The sequence below is a fragment of the Schistocerca americana genome, chromosome 3 (assembly GCF_021461395.2).
Source record: "Schistocerca americana isolate TAMUIC-IGC-003095 chromosome 3, iqSchAmer2.1, whole genome shotgun sequence".
In the NCBI taxonomy this organism is placed as follows: domain Eukaryota; kingdom Metazoa; phylum Arthropoda; class Insecta; order Orthoptera; family Acrididae; genus Schistocerca; species Schistocerca americana.
The window spans coordinates 939,204,435-939,219,068 of record NC_060121.1 but is presented as its reverse complement, the minus strand read 5'-3'; the positions used below and the strand labels follow the sequence as shown (position 1 = coordinate 939,219,068).

The following is a 14,634-nucleotide window of genomic DNA, read 5'->3' as shown; positions in this document are numbered from 1 at the left end:
TTGAAAACTTACTGCAACTACTGCCAATAAATGTCAGCATTAAGAAAACAATGATGTTTGGCCTGGTGATAGGAGGAGAAACATTAGAGTCCCTGCAAGTTGCTGTGGCTGGAGTCCCTACAAGTTGACATGGCTAGAATCCAAGAACTTTTACTGCAGCAAAGAGGCATGAAAACACTCAGATGCATGACTGTTTGAGTTTCTGAAGAACTATCTAAATTTTGGATGAATACAGGCATTTCTATTACATTCTCTTCATTTTAGGCAATTACAGCATATTATTACATGAAAACAGTAATTTTACTGTGAGTATGCATTTATTCTTCATTTTTACTTACATATTCATCCAGTATGAGGTAACTATTCTGCATCTGGAAGTAAACAAGAAAATACAACATGTTGAAATAAATCAGCTCAACAGAATATGAAATAGACTAATCAGGCAAGAAATCATGAAAAACACAATGAAAAGGAAATAATATAAATGACAGGAAAAGTAATTCACAGGTTCTGTGTAAAAAGTAATGAGCTGAATTCAGATAAAATATATTAAAGATACCACTACCACATTCTTCAAAGTAGGACTCTTGGGCACAGACAAACATCTGCCAATGAGATTTGTATGCTTGGAAGGCATCCTGGAAGTCTTTACCCAGAATGTCCTTCAAACAACACAGTAAAGACACTTTGACCTCTGCTATGGTCTCATGGAGTGATCTTTTGAGGGCTGTCTTCACTTGGGGAAGTCTGCTGAGGCCACATTGGGATTGTGGGGAGGGGGGCTGCAGAAATGTTGCAATGGCATTTTGGGCTAGGTAGTCATTTAACAGGAAGCGAGGGTGGCTTGGTGCATTGTGACAAGGCAGCCTCCAATTGGTGTCAATGCCTGGTCTCAGGTCTGTGATAGTTGGAAAAATTAACTACTGTTCTGAGTTTCTACTCATGGATGGGCATCCTGTGTGGTGTTTGTCTTCCATGCTCTCTCAACTATATTTGCACAACAGCAGTTTTTGACAGGCTTTCACTTCTGAACACTTGCTGAATCATGAACGACATTTCCAAAGGCTATTTTTGAGTCCCACACAGAATTTGATGGCATAGTGCTGCTTCATACAACACTGAATTTTTAGCTTCTACTGAGGCTATGGACAGTGGCACATTGAAAAAATTATGTGAATAGCATATCAGCTAACTGGCCAATGACAACAGGCACATTTTGAAGGGACTTACCACTTACCTCTCCAAAGAACCCACCCAGCATGAGAGTACTGCAATACACAGTCATCTCAGAAAAAAATTCAAACGTCAGCCCTCTACAGTAAAAGTGATGCTCACAGTTTTTTGAGAACCCGAGAGCCAATTATGAAACTTTACCCAGAAAAATAATCAACAGTAAACAATGTTACAATGATAAAGCTTTGGAATGAATTGAAGGCCATAGTTTAAAAAAATTGCCAATATCTATTAGGAAGCAGTTTTCTTTTTTTGAATGACAACTTATGTTCACATATCATGGCCCACACAATTCAAATTTGTCAGAACATGCATTTCAAGGTGTTGTAGCATCCTCCATACAGTCCTGATCTAGCCCTGAGAAATTTCCAGTTCTTTGGTCCATTAAGAGACGATTTCAGAGGCTGTCGATTCACCTCCGATGAAGAGGTGAAAGAGACTGCTCAAGTGGATAACTTTTTTCCTAAGGGTGTTTGAAAGCTTTTGGAGAGACAGACCAAACACACTGAGATGCAGGGTGGCAGGGTGACTATGTTGAAAAATTGTGTCACTGTGAATTTTGTGCAGTTGTAATAAATTAGAGAAATGTTGTTCCGATACTTTTTGACTTGACCCTTGTAGTAATGGAAACAATGACACTCGGAAAGTAATTCCAAGTGACAATGTCAAGTCATTTGTGATACGAAGAAATAAAAGGTGTCTCAAGACAATGGTGTTTCAATAGAAATAGTAAAAGTTCAGACAGAGTAATACACACACGTAACTCTCAAAAATTGTGATGAAGCAAGCTGCGTTCTTTTTACTTCCCCTCTTGTTTTGCCATCTGCCTCCTTAAATTCGTTTATTTCAGTTTTAACTAATTACCATTAACATATATGAGTATAATCTGCATTTTCATAAAAGAGAAAGGTTGGCCCTCAGTTTTAAAGAATATAGCTCCAGATCTAATTTTGTGCTTTGTTTTGTATATGTAATCAATTTTCTAATTTATTTTGGCTATTCCTAGTTAGTATCTTTTGTTATAGCATGAAATCAGTAATTGTTTTGAAACTTAATTTCTATTGTTGACTTATAAACAAATATAAATTCTGTTCTAATTAGAAACATTTGGAGGAACAACTAATAGTATTCTTAAAGGATCTATTCTGCTCTATTCGAAGACATGTTAGCAAAGCCAGACCTTAGTTAATTCCAAAGTAATTACCAGGTTTGTCAAAAGTATTGTTTTTATAACTATACCCATTAATTTCATCATTTAAACAAATAATTCAACCTAACTCTTGTAGTAGAAGAAACCGTTAAAAAGAACCAATTTTTCGTATACAGTTAATTTAATGAGTTATGTTTTAATTGTAATAGCTGGAAATTAAACTTCGAACAATACATAGTTTCAGTACCTATTATTGTGATGATATATAAAGGCCCGATTTTTTGTCCCGAGACAGTCAGTACACGGCCGATTTTCAGACGAGAAACCTGTGCTGGTTAGGTCAACAACAATGCATCAACTTAACTGTGAAATAAGTGTAACACGAATAGGCCATGTGTTTTAACATGTTCAATTTATTTGAAAGACTGTGACATTTGTGGTTAGGTTTTCACTGCAAACTATTGTAGCAGTATGCTGACATATGCTTGCAAACTGTTAATGAGGCTTATCAACATTTACCAATAGTTAGCTGGCCATATAACTGTGTAATATTGGGGGTTATGAACAGTGGAAGTAAAGAACTGTGAAATGCAATGTGCAACTGTCAGCTGCATCATTTACAGTATTCAGTGTTGAACTTCCACCCCCCCCCCCCCCCCCCCCCCATTTTCAGCCAGTATAACAACATAGTACATCAACACAAATGACTATCAATGAAGAAATAAAGCAGGCAAATGCCATAAAATGTTTACAGAATGACAACACAGGAAGCCAATTGCTCCAAACTAGAAAAACGCTATATTTGTTCTACTTCACCTGATAGGAGACAGACAACTCATAAAAAACCATGCACTTATCAGGCCCCTAACTATAATGTACAAGATGCTGACTAAAGTTATCAGGTCTCATGCAGAAAAAAAGGAGTAAATGTTAATGGAACATATCTGAACCAAATTCTTTTTCCTGAAGTCAGTGGAATTTGAAAGTAGGTCTGAAATCAATTGTAATCTGAATTAAATAATGTACAATATGCACAAAAAACACAGAAAAAAGTTAACAATGAAGTCATTGAACAAGCTGAAGAGATTTTGAATTAAAACAGTTGATGACAATATCTAGCTGTACAGTAAAAGGAATAAAGACAAGAGTAAAATTGGCCTAGAGTGCTTCTGCTAAATGAAACATGTAATATCTCGCAAGGAAATGTTACAATCTGTGTGTACTACCAATTTTGATTTACAGCTGTAAGACATGGACTTTTAAGGCAGAAACCATTCAAAACTGCAAGATTACTCCGCAAGCAATGAAGGGATGCATGTAAGGCTTGCCAGGATTGTCAGGAAAGGAAACAAATTGATAAGGGAACAAACTGAAGTGGAAGACCCAAATTATTTAGTTAGTTATTTGCATGTTCCATGGATAATACTTGTAACAGCTTGCTATGAACGTAATGAGCCAGTTTGACAACTGTAGTACTTCTTCTGAGCAGAAAATATGGCGACACGCTATTTCACTTGACTGGTACAGGTAGCCACGTTGTATGTGCAACTATAACAGATGGGTATGTGTGGAGAGGCCAAACTAACTTGAGTCTCCTGATGAGGGGCAGCATCCTTCACAGTAGTTGCAAGGATAATGATTTGGATGATCGATTGATCTGGCCTGGTAACATTAGTCGACATTACCTTGCCGTGTTGGTAATGCAAAGGGCTGAAAGCATGGAAAAACTACAGCCATTACTTTTTTCCGGGGCATGCAGCTCTGCTATATGGTTAAATGATGATAGCAACCCCTAGGGTAAATATTCCAGAGGTTAAAATAATCCTCCATTAACATCTTTGGGTGGTAACTACTCAAGATGATGGCATCATTAGAAAATGCAAAACAGATTCTACAGAACAGAGCATGGAATATTAGTTCCCATAACCAGGTGGGTAAGGTACAGAACTAAACAATGGAAAGTGATAGGATCGAGTTAGATATGTTGGGAAATGGTGATGTGAGGAGGCATTAATAAAAAGAGTTCTGCTCAGATGAGTACAGGATTATACATACAGAATGAAATAGTGGTTGTGCAGTAATAGATCTAAAAATGAATGAGAAAATAGAAATACGAATATCTACTACAAATAGCATAGTGAACACAGTATCACACCCAAGTTAGATATAAGATCAATCACCACCACAGTAATACGAGTTTATATGCTTACTAGCGCTTCATATTATGAAGATATTGAAAGAATGTATGACAATATAATGAAAAGGATAGATTACTACTCATCATATAGAGGGATGTTGAGCCGCGGATAGTCACAACAGGAAGGTTATCAAACAAGTAAGTATTTGACCAAAAAGGCCTTCATTGGAATATTACACACACACACACACACACACACAGTCTCTCAGACACTGTGGTCATATATATACTCCTGGAAATTGAAATAAGAACACCGTGAATTCATTGTCCCAGGAAGGGGAAACTTTATTGACACATTCCTGGGGTCAGATACATCACATGATCACACTGACAGAACCACAGGCACATAGACACAGGCAACAGAGCATGCACAATGTTGGCACTAGTACAGAGTATATCCACCTTTCGCAGCAATGCAGGCTGCTATCCTCCCATGGAGACGATCGTATAGATGCTGGATGTAGTCCTGTGGAACGGCTTGCCATGCCATTTCCACCTGGCGCCTCAGTTGGACCAGCGTTCGTGCTGGACGTGCAGACCGCGTGAGACGACGCTTCATCCAGTCCCAAACATGCTCGATGGGGGACAGATCCGGAGATCTTGCTGGCCAGGGTAGTTGACTTACACCTTCTAGAGCACGTTGGGTGGCACGGGATACATGCGGACGTGCATTGTCCTGTTGGAACAGCAAGTTCCCTTGCCGGTCTAGGAATGGTAGAATGATGGGTTCGATGTCGGTTTGGATGTACCGTGCACTATTCAGTGTCCCCTCGACGATCACCAGTGGTGTACGGCCAGTGTAGGAGATCGCTCCCCACACCATGATGCCGGGTGTTGGCCCTGTGTACCTCGGTCGTATGCAGTCCTGATTGTGGCGCTCACCTGCACGGCGCCAAACACGCATACGACCATCATTGGCACCAAGGCAGAAGCGACTCTCATCGCTGAAGACGACACGTCTCCATTCGTCCCTCCATTCACGCCTGTCGCGACACCACTGGAGGCGGGCTGCACGATGTTGGGGCGTGAGCGGAAGACGGCCTAACGGTGTGCGGGACCGTAGCCCAGCTTCATGGAGACGGTTGCGAATGGTCCTCGCCGATACCCCAGGAGCAACAGTGTCCCTAATTTGCTGGGAAGTGGCGGTGCGGTCCCCTACGGCACTGTGTAGGATCCTACGGTCTTGGCGTGCATCCGTGCGTCGCTGCGGTCCGGTCCCAGGTCGACGGGCACGTGCACCTTCCGCCGACCACTGGTGACAACATCGATGTACTGTGGAGACCTCACGCCACACGTGTTGAGCAATTTGGCGGTACGTCCACCTGGCCTCCCGCATGCCCACTATACGCCCTCGCTCAAAGTCCGTCAACTGCACATACGGTTCACGTCCACGCTGTCGCGGCATGCTACCAGTGTTAAAGACTGCGATGGAGCTCCGTATGCCACGGCAAACTGGCTGACACTGACGGCGGCGGTGCACAAATGCTGCACAGCTAGCGCCATTCGACGGCCAACACCGCGGTTCCTGGTGTGTCCGCTGTGGCGTGCGTGTGATCATTGCTTGTACAGCCCTCTCGCAGTGTCCGGAGCAAGTATGGTGGGTCTGACACACCGGTGTCAATGTGTTCTTTTTTCCATTTCCAGGAGTGTATATATATCTGTGTGTGTGTGTGTGTGTGTGTGTGTGTGTGTGTGTGTGTGTGTGTGTTGTCTGATTCCAATGAAGGCCTTTTTGGCCAAAAGTTTATTTATCTCTTTGTTGTGCCTATCTGTGACTCAACATCTCTTCTATATGGTGAGTAGCAATCTATTCTTTCCATAATATTGTTATTCCACCATGGATTTTCCACTGTTTGAAAGAATGTATGACGGGATAAAAGGAATTATTCCAATATCTAAGAGAAACCAAATTTAATTGTGATGGGAGACTGAAATTCGATAGTTTAAGAAGGGAGCGGAGGAAAAACATTAAGCAGGAATGAAAGAGGAAATTGCTTGATAGAATTTTGCATAGAGCACAATTTAATCATTGCTCACACTAGATTTAAAAATTATGTAATAAGGTTATAAGCATAGAAGAGATGTGGAGGCACAGGAAGGTTTTATATTGATTATATAGGGTATGTCACTAACTATTGCCACCTAGAATAACTCTGAAAGTATGATAGTAGCTGAAAACTTGGTGGGTAAATGTTGCATGGGACAATGGAGGCCATAATATGACATTGGTTTTTTCTTGCTAGGTGGGGTCGCATCATGAAGGTCAACTTCGTTTTTTTATATGTGATGCTATAGTTTAACACTTATTTTCTGATAGCAGCTATCGAGACGAATTCAGTGATGTGTAACAGTAAGGTCTTTGAAGGTCAATGAAGGTCAAACAGGTGGCACGCCCATTTACAGAAGGTGTTCGAAGTGATGTCCATTGGTATCAATGCAGTGCTGAAATCTTCTTATCATGGACTGATGTGGACTCTCAACTAAAGGTCGGCAGCTCGTGGTCTTGCGGTCGCGTTCTCACTTCCTGAGCATGGGGTCCTGGGTTCGATTCCCGGCGGGGTCAGGGTGTTAGTGTTGTCCTCATCATTTCATCATCGTTCATGAAAGTAGCAAGATTGGGCTGAGCAAAGGTTGGGAATTCATACAAGTGCCGATAACTGCGCAGTTGAGCACACCACAAATCAGACATCATCATCATCATCATCATCTCAGTTAAAATTTATTGCTTATGAAATGCAGATTCAAACTGAAGGAATTCCAAAACAGTAAATTATGAAATGAAACTTGGAAAAACTGAAAGAATCAGATGTTGTTGAGACTTTCAGAGGGACCATTATGCAACTTTTAACTGAAACAAGAGAGATAAATACAATACAAGATTAATGGGCAGCTTTGAGAGATGAAACAGTGAAGCCAGTAGAGAATCAAATAGGTAAAAGGACAGGATACAGCAGAAATTCTTAAATAATATGGAATATATTGAATTTAACTGACAAAAAAAGAAAATATAAAATTGTTGCAAATCAAGCAGGATAAAGGAAATACTGATATCTAAAATAAGATTGACAGAAAGTGCAATGGTGCTACACAGGAATGACTGGATGTCAAATACAAGGCTGTAGAATAATGCATAACTGGAAGAAAGATAGATGCTGCCTACAAGAAAATTAAAGAGACCTTTGGAGAAAAGAGAGCAGCTGTATGAATGCCATGAGCTCAGGCGGCAATCCAGTACTACACAAAGAAGGGATAGCCAAAAGGCAGGAGTATACAGGAGGACTATATGAGGGAAATAAAGTTCAAAGCAATATTATAGAAAGGGAAAAGGAATTAGATGAAGATGAGATGGGAGGTGCGATACTGAGAGAAGAATATGACAGAGCATGGAAAGACCCTTGCAGTAGACAGCATACCCTCAGAATTATTGAGATCCTTGAGAGGGCCAGCTATGACAGAACTATAACAGGCAAAATACTCTCAGAATTCAAGAAGAATGTAATGATACCATTTCCAAGGAAGCCAGGTGTGACTGTTACTGAACTATTACTTTACCAAGTCACTGTTGCAAAATAATAGCATGAGTTATATACAGAAAGACTAGTAGAAGCTTACCTTGTGGAAGACCAGTTTGTGTTTCAAAGAAATGAAGAAACAATGCGAGGCAATACTGACCCTGCAGCTATCTTAAGGATAGGTTAAAGAAAGGAAAATGTATGATTATAGCATTTGTAGATTTAGAGAAAGCTTTTGACACCGCTTAACAGAAATGACTCTTTGACATTCTGAAGGTACCAGGAATAAAATACAGGGGGTAGAAGGCTCTTTACAACTAGTACAAAAACCAGATTACAGTTATGAGAGTCAAAAGACATGAACAGGAGAAAATGGTTGAGAAAGAAGTGGGACAGGGTTGTTACATATCACTGACGTTATTGAATCTGTACATCGAGCAAGCAGTAAACAAAACCTAGGGCAAATCTGGAAAGGGAGTTGTAGTTCAAGCAGTAGGGGGAAAAGAAGACAAAATTTTCTAATAACACTGTAATTGTCAGAGACGCAAGGGACTTGGAAAAGCAGTTGTATGGAATGGACAGTGCCTTGAAAACAGTTAATAAGATTATCATCAACAAAAGTAAAACAAAGGCAATGGTATGTAGTCAAATTAAATCAGGTGATGCTAACAGAATTAGTAAAGTAATAGATGTGTTTTGCTATTTGATATCAAAATAACTGATGATGGCAGAATCAAATATTGGAAACTACAGGTAGGAATATCAACAGTGAAGGAAAAGATAGATTGCTACTTATCATAAAGAAGACACGTTAAATTGCAGACAGGCACAATAAAAAGACATTTACACAAAGCTTTTGGCCACAGCCATCATCAGCAAAAGAGAAACACACACCATTCATACACACGAGCACGTACGCCTCACACACAAATGACCGTCAACTCTGGCAGTTTGGACCAGAATGCGACAAGAGGATATATCTAAAGACAGGAAGTTTAGACATTGGTGAACTAAGGAGGGGAGGAGGGGGGTGTTGCGTATAGAAGGTTAATGAATCGAGGATATAATAGAGGTTGGAGGCATTAATGGAAAAGACATGCAGCATGAAAGAAAAGGGAAAAGAGACACAATGGAAAGCATAACAGTTAAAGAATTTGGAAGAACTTAAAGAATTAATAAAATTATGTACATCCAAATTGAAGATTCAGAAACTGATCATCAAGTAGGAACTTCCAAACCAGACATGGACACAAAAAATGCAACCAGACTGAAGCGGTGAAAGAAAAGAGAGAAGAAAGCAAATATGAAACAACAAACACAGGGTCATGGCAAATATTAATAATACATACTGATAAACTAATGGGAGAACAAGCTGAATTGAGGTTACAGAATGAGGAGCAAGTCACCAATAATAAACATAAAAACTGAAAATCTGGAAGTGCATTCCCTTTAGAATGAGAAAGTAATGTGTCTTCTATTTGGAAAAATCTGTACAAGAAGTGGTTGAGAAGCAGAAGCAAGTTAGTAAACTTTCCTGTAAATGAATACAAAATTGTGTGTGCTATTGGAACTATAAGTAAACTTACAAAATTAAAATACCATATGATACTGGACGTGGTGACGGAGGGTGAAATGCATAACATGGAGGCTTTAGTAGTACCAAACTTATGTGTGGATTGCACATTGAGGGTAGATTGGATAAAAGAACATCAAACAGAGTTTAATTTTGCAGAAAATGCCCTGAGGATTAGGAAGGATAAAAGAGAGTATCAATGGTTACCTTTAAAGAGAAGACAACTACAGAAGATACCAAGTTATTTATGAGACATACTACGCTATGATAGAAAAAGACTATGGGAAACTGGCACAAATAGTTTATATAAACTACTGAAATTTGAATCAGCATATTGAAGAAGAAAAACACATAATTGCAGAAAGGGAAATCACCCAGAAAATCAAAAGAATGAAACATAAATTTAGCACAATGAAGGATAAATCAGCCACTCTAGTACTAGGGTATAAAGAAGTATTTTCTGGAAATCCAGGCATAATCCAAGCACCACCACATAAAATACAAATAAAAGCACTTCAACCATACTTTACAATACTGTAGCCGATGCTGCACACCAAAAAAGTTGCAGCAGGCACAAGAAAACAGTGCACTTGGAATAGGCAAAAAACCAAAGATACTTCATGGAAAAGAGTCCACCAGAAACCTGAAGAAACACAATGCAAAGAGAGCAAATGAAGTGGCAGTAGCGCATTCTAATGGATACAGATAAATATCACACACATCCCCTTTCCAGATTGAACCCAATAGCAATGCTAGGGAAAAAGGTTTTTCATATGAAGAGAAATAAAGTGAATAAGGATGGAAACCCCCCCCCCCCCCCCCCCCGGAAGTACTTATTATTTGTGCCCAAAGTGTTAGTTAAAAGACTGCAATTACTGTGGACCCAAACACACAAATTTTGACTCACTGTCTTTGACAAGCAGTGAGGAGCTAACTGCAGCTGTGTGACAAGACATCAGCAGTGCACAGGCATGCAGTGGCCCAGTTCGTCCCCACTACTACTGCCTTGGGGAGTGTCACTGGGTATGACTCTCTGCATGTGAATGGTCCCACAGCCACCGGTAGCCAGCGTCAAGATGTAGTGATGACCTCTGGCCAGTTTCATCTCTACAACTGCTATTTTGCCAAGAGGACCATGTGTAATAACGTAGGGGGTGCACAAGGGGGGCAACTGACCTATGACGACAGGCGATGAATGGAGTATCAGCAATGCCACAAATGAAAGTGATTATGTGCGTGAGTGCAAGTGCAAAAAATGGGTATATTTCTTGTTATGTGCTTTTTTTTTTTTTTTTTTTTTTTTTTTTTTTTTTTTTTTTTTTTTTTTTTTCTGTCGTTTTCCCTTCAGTTGATGGATTTGAAGTAAAGATGTAAAGTGAATGATGATATGGATATCAGCATGTGTACATGTATATGGGCTATGTGGAGGGGCTGTGTTTTGTACTCTGCTGTTGTCTGTGACCATATTAAGGTGGAACACTTGTGAAGTTAGTTAGTTTATGGTACTGGTTATGTGATTCGAATTTTTTTTTTTTTTTTTTGTCAAATATGAAAAATAAGTTGGTAGGGCAATTGGTTTACTCAGGAGAGGAGTGTAGTTAGTTGTACATGGCTCTTGAGATGGGTGGTTGTTTAATTTGCTACTGTCGTCTGATGTTTACTACAAGAATTGGCATAGGAAAGAGTGTATATATGTGTATTTATATTGTAGAAAAGGGGGTGTGCATTTCAGAACAAGAAATGATGTTGTGATATGATTGCTGCATGTGAAGAATTACTTACTTCTATCACATGATCAACATATTGTATGACTTTGCATGTGAGCATTCATTATTTACTATTATGCTGCAACGATAAAACCTTATGGTTAACAGGCAGAAGCAGCCAATGCAGGCTTCGCTATCTATGGTATTAATATCAGTATGATGTACTGTTTTGTTCATGATATATGTGCTAAGAAAGTGTTATTATTTTTAGAGGGTTAGTACACTGTAATACAGGTCCATATCCAGTCCAGGACCACTTGAGTTGTGTGATAATGGGGGTCTCCATATGGACACAAGTTTTGGCTCCTCAAATTGATCCTGAGAGAGAAGACTAAGGAGGGTTGAGTTATGGAGTAGAAACAAAATCATTATTTGGACCATATTAAAACAGTAAGAAAAGATAAGAGTTAATGTGTACATGAGAGAGATTGTAGGGGCAAGAGAGGAGGTATCCCCCTCTCCTCCAGGTGAATGCTTGAGTGGAAACATGTTGCACACAGGAGAGTTGTAGAGAGAGGGAATGGCAGTGTGGAGGATCATGCAGACAACTTAATGAAAGGAAGAATACAAGAAAAATAGTGAGATGTATACAGATGTGTTAAAAAAACACTATGATTAAAACAAGAGGCAGAGAGAAGTATGAAATTGGTGAGGGAAAGGGAGGACAGGAACAAGGATAAGGGACATGGGTAGTTGGTGAAGGCTGATTGAAAGTGAATTGCAGGGAGAGATCCCACAGCACAATACAGTGGTGGAGTTGGAATGGGATAGATCCACATGGCACACACAGAGAAACTGTTGACTTTGACCTCAGAACTGGACACTGTGTTCTGCAACTGCATGATCAAATTTATGTCATCACAGTTTTGTAGGTTTGCTGTAAAGAGAGAAAACTGCCACAGTGTAATATTCACTGAATAATGTAACAGATGAATTTATGTGTAATTGAGATATTTTCGAAACCTCTGTGAAGTGTTACTGTGTTCATTTTGTGTGCAGGAACAACTGTTTTCATTTTGTATGCAGGAACAGTGAAAAATGTATCACCATAAGATAATAAACAGGATTGTGAATTGAATTTTCCGACAGCAATAAGGAAATGTTTTATTTTTATATAATACCTGCACTTGTAAACTTTATAAACTGAAGTAATATCATGTTTTCCACAAAGATATGCCTCTGTAAAGTTAACGTCTATGAATCTGTTCACATTGGCCTTTACATAAAGTGAAACCTTGAATACTGATGTGGATCGCAGGGAAGGAAACCATAAAATGTGCTACAATCAGAAGTACACTTTGCAATCACTACACAGTGGCTTGCTGAGAATAGATAAAGAAATAAGTGTACATGAATATCTTGACTCAAGTAGGGTGAAATTTCTGCCAGACCTATTACATCATCATTGTCCACCTCTGTTGCTCCGTTGTCAGCATATCTGAATGCTAATTTGAAGTTTCACATTCTATTCCTTCTACTGCCAGGGATTCTTCTTCAGTGCAAAGACTGGAATGAGACACACTCAGCTTTTTGATGCCAATTAAGGAGCTACTTGAGTACGAAGTAGTGACTGTAAGCTCTAAAAAGCCAAAAATGGCCAGGAGAGATGTGTGCTGATCCCACACCCCTCCATACCACATCATATGATGCCATTGGCAGAGAATGACATGGTGGTCAGTCATTCATGATTGGCCCATCAGGATGAGAATGAGGAGCTTTGCTGTTGCTGTTGCTATTAAATCAAAGGTATTTGATATGACAAAGCAAAGTAACTGCTGAGGAAGTCCATGGCTTTGCAAACAGAACAATCTTACAACAGCTTTGTACCCTGCTCGTAAATATGCATAGTATGTAATTTGTATGTCTCTAATAGTTAAGAATTTTATTATGGGGTTGCACAATAAATGTGCTTTGATATAATTTGTTAATATCACATACTCTATGGACCTTAGAAAATGTCACTCACATACCTTTTGGTTACTTTCAGGGACCAGAACAGGTACATTTTTATGTCTGTCCAAGAAATTTTGAAACTGCTGATCTGTCACATAGAACTTTTCTGCATTCCGAAGAGCATTCTCCCCAACATTTTCTCCTTTAAGCAGCAGACACTGAAAAACCTAGAACAAAAGGTCCATGGCAGGAGTTCCCAACTTAAATCCATGAAAATACCAAACCTTTCATACAGATCAATGTATTAATTTTGAGATTATTGAAATTATATAAACAGAAACACAAAACTCCAGCCTTGAGTACCATTGAAGTAATTAAACATGAGACATCTTAGGTGCACATCAGGCATTAACATATTCATATATTTAAGAACCATAGTGCTAAACAGTACCACAGGTATACAAACTTTAAAAAAATTACACATACATAGGAAATATGAACTGTAGGAATTATTGGCTACTTACTGACATTAACCAAGATAGGGACCAGTGAGTAGGGCTTGCTGTACACTGTGTAGTTCAAATATGTAACAACGTGAATATATGTCAAATAATATGTCAATACTGGCATATGTAATAACAATCTTATTCAAAAACAGAGATAGTAGACTCAATTAAATACTCTTATTTCACCATGAATTTACTTTCGTGGTCTGGAGAAAGAGTGAGAAAAGGTGCTGTACAGGAGGAAGACCTTGAATGGAGAGGGAAAGAGGAAGCTCAGCCAACTGCAGAACAATGTGAGGAAAAATCGCTGTTAAACTACAAAAATTAAAATTATAAATACCTAATGTCTGCTTTATGATCTCAAGAAAAAATTGGAGAGGTTAACAGTTTTTCTATTTATGGCTTCCTATCATTCAGCTTTGATTTCTGAGTCATATTTTCTTTAACAGCATATCAGATATGGTTCAACAATTTGAATAAATTTGCAATGTATTCCAGACTGATGAGCAATACTCAAGAATCAGTCTCACAAATGTTTTGTAAGCTGCTTATTTCATGCGTATAATGAATTTCCTTAATATTCTTCTAATGCATCTCAGCCTGGGATCTGCTTTTCCTACAATTAGTTTTACATGATAACTACATTATCTGTTGTTACAAATAGTTATTCCTAGGTATCTTATGGTTTTTACTGCTTCTAGCAGATTTTCGTCAATAGCCAAAATGAACAGTAATGGGTATATTTGTCTACTGATGTGTAATAAGTTATATTTATTTATATTCAGGGTCAACTGGTTTTCCTGC

General features: G+C 39.0%; 1 protein-coding gene across 2 annotated transcripts in view; it reads right to left on the bottom strand.

Moving 5' to 3' along the window:
• LOC124605824 (radical S-adenosyl methionine domain-containing protein 2-like) overlaps positions 1 to 14,634 on the bottom strand; it is a 43,579-nt gene that overhangs the window by 17,010 nt on the left and 11,935 nt on the right. For both annotated transcript variants that reach the window (XR_006978682.1, XM_047137742.1), the window contains exons 4-5: positions 13,402 to 13,551; positions 339 to 371 (exon numbers count right to left, since the gene is read on the bottom strand). Coding sequence is in view for 1 of the 2 variants with exons in the window: in XM_047137742.1 (XP_046993698.1) it covers positions 339 to 371; positions 13,402 to 13,551 (183 nt within the window). In the remaining variant the exon portion in view is untranslated. The remainder of the gene's footprint in view (positions 1 to 338; positions 372 to 13,401; positions 13,552 to 14,634) is intronic.